General features: G+C 44.8%; 1 protein-coding gene across 3 annotated transcripts in view; it reads left to right on the top strand.

The window, feature by feature from the left end:
* The window catches only part of TXNRD1 (thioredoxin reductase 1), a 78,673-nt gene extending 77,265 nt beyond the window's left edge, over positions 1-1,408 (top strand). For all 3 annotated transcript variants that reach the window (XM_019651886.1, XM_019651887.1, XM_019651888.1), the window contains one exon: positions 367-1,408. In XM_019651886.1, the coding sequence (XP_019507431.1) occupies positions 367-429 (63 nt within the window). In that variant the 3' untranslated portion in view covers positions 430-1,408. The remainder of the gene's footprint in view (positions 1-366) is intronic.
* Positions 1,409-1,414: the final 6 nt, after the last annotated feature.

The raw sequence follows: 1,414 nt of genomic DNA, 5'->3' as shown, positions 1-1,414 counted from the left end.
CCCCTGAGCTGGGTGGGCACATGGGTCTTTGTAACAATACACGTTATTCCTTTCCGCGGATCCAAAATATTTCATGATGCATTTCTTTTAGAGAATAGACAGGCAACCCGGGTGACAAATTTGTTTTAATCATCCTCCTGCTAACAAAATTCTTCATTAGATAGTCTGAACTTTTCTTTCACCTTGGTTTTAAAATGTTTCCCCGCTTCTATCCTCTGGAGAAATGGAGGAAGCAATCATATTACTTCTCTGTTTCGTTCATTTTCAGTAGCACTTAACTCACTCTTGCTACGGACGGTGTGATTGCACTCCCGGTTAACTCGTTTGCTCGGTTGTCTGAGAATCTCGTGCTGTCTCCTCCCGCAGGTATTCACGACTCTGTCGGTGACCAAGCGCTCTGGGGGAAGCGTCCTGCAGGCCGGCTGCTGAGGTTAAGCCCCAGTGTGGATGCTGTTGGCAGGATTCCAAACCACTGCTGTGTTTCCTCGCCCGAATCCAAGGCGGAGCTTTCCGGAAGTTTCTTGGGCTTGGACCTGTGTGCCCTGCGCAGACACTAGCCAGGCCCCCTTGGATCTCATGGGTGGGAGGCGGTGGATGGAAGGCAGGCAGCATCACACTGGGGTCACCATGACGGACTCGAAACTGACCTTTGGCAGTGCATCGAACGGATGCGTCCATGAAGTCACTGGCCTCAAACCTACCACGGTGGGCCATGATGGAACAACTGTCGAAGCAGTTTTAGCATGACTTTTCCTTTGTGGGTTTTATTTTCATTGTCAAGCTTTCTCATGTTGATTATTGTTCTTCTCTTTTCTCCAAGGAGTTAATTGTACTAGAGATGAAAAATGTCAGCCCTCGATTTATGTCTAAAACCAAGTCATGGCTCGAGTATGCAAATGAAGTGCCCTCTTGCTCGGAAGGCATGGTTTAGCTCACTTTGAGACCAATAGGCCTGTCCCACAAAAGAGAACTACCCTGGGACTCGACTACTGTTATACTCAACTGGCTTGTATAGCAGTGTCTCAGCTACTAAGTTACATGTTCAAAACAAGTAAATTGGTGATGCACTCTGGCCAAATTTGCCCCCATATGCTATATCACTAATTATTATTATTTTTAGTTCTGTTTAGGAAAGGAAATGGCCACTTGGCCAGACTGTTTGAAGTAGTATTCCACTGCATGGAACTTGGTGGTCTAGTATGATTTCCACCATTATTCATCATAGAAGCAGATGTACACTTTAAATGCGGAAAAACAGTGAATGTCTTCATTTAGTTTATTGTATGCTGATTGATCTAAGTGAGCTGAAACACTTCACACTTGTTTAAGACTTTTTTTGGTAGCCTTAGCTTTACGCTAAAAACAAAATATCACGGCTTTATTTTTCATGTGTGTTATGCATCTGTGCCTTCCT

Source organism: Hipposideros armiger, unplaced genomic scaffold (genome assembly GCF_001890085.2).
Source record: "Hipposideros armiger isolate ML-2016 unplaced genomic scaffold, ASM189008v1 scaffold_168, whole genome shotgun sequence".
Classification (NCBI taxonomy): domain Eukaryota; kingdom Metazoa; phylum Chordata; class Mammalia; order Chiroptera; family Hipposideridae; genus Hipposideros; species Hipposideros armiger.
This window is presented reverse-complemented; position numbering and strand designations above follow the sequence as displayed.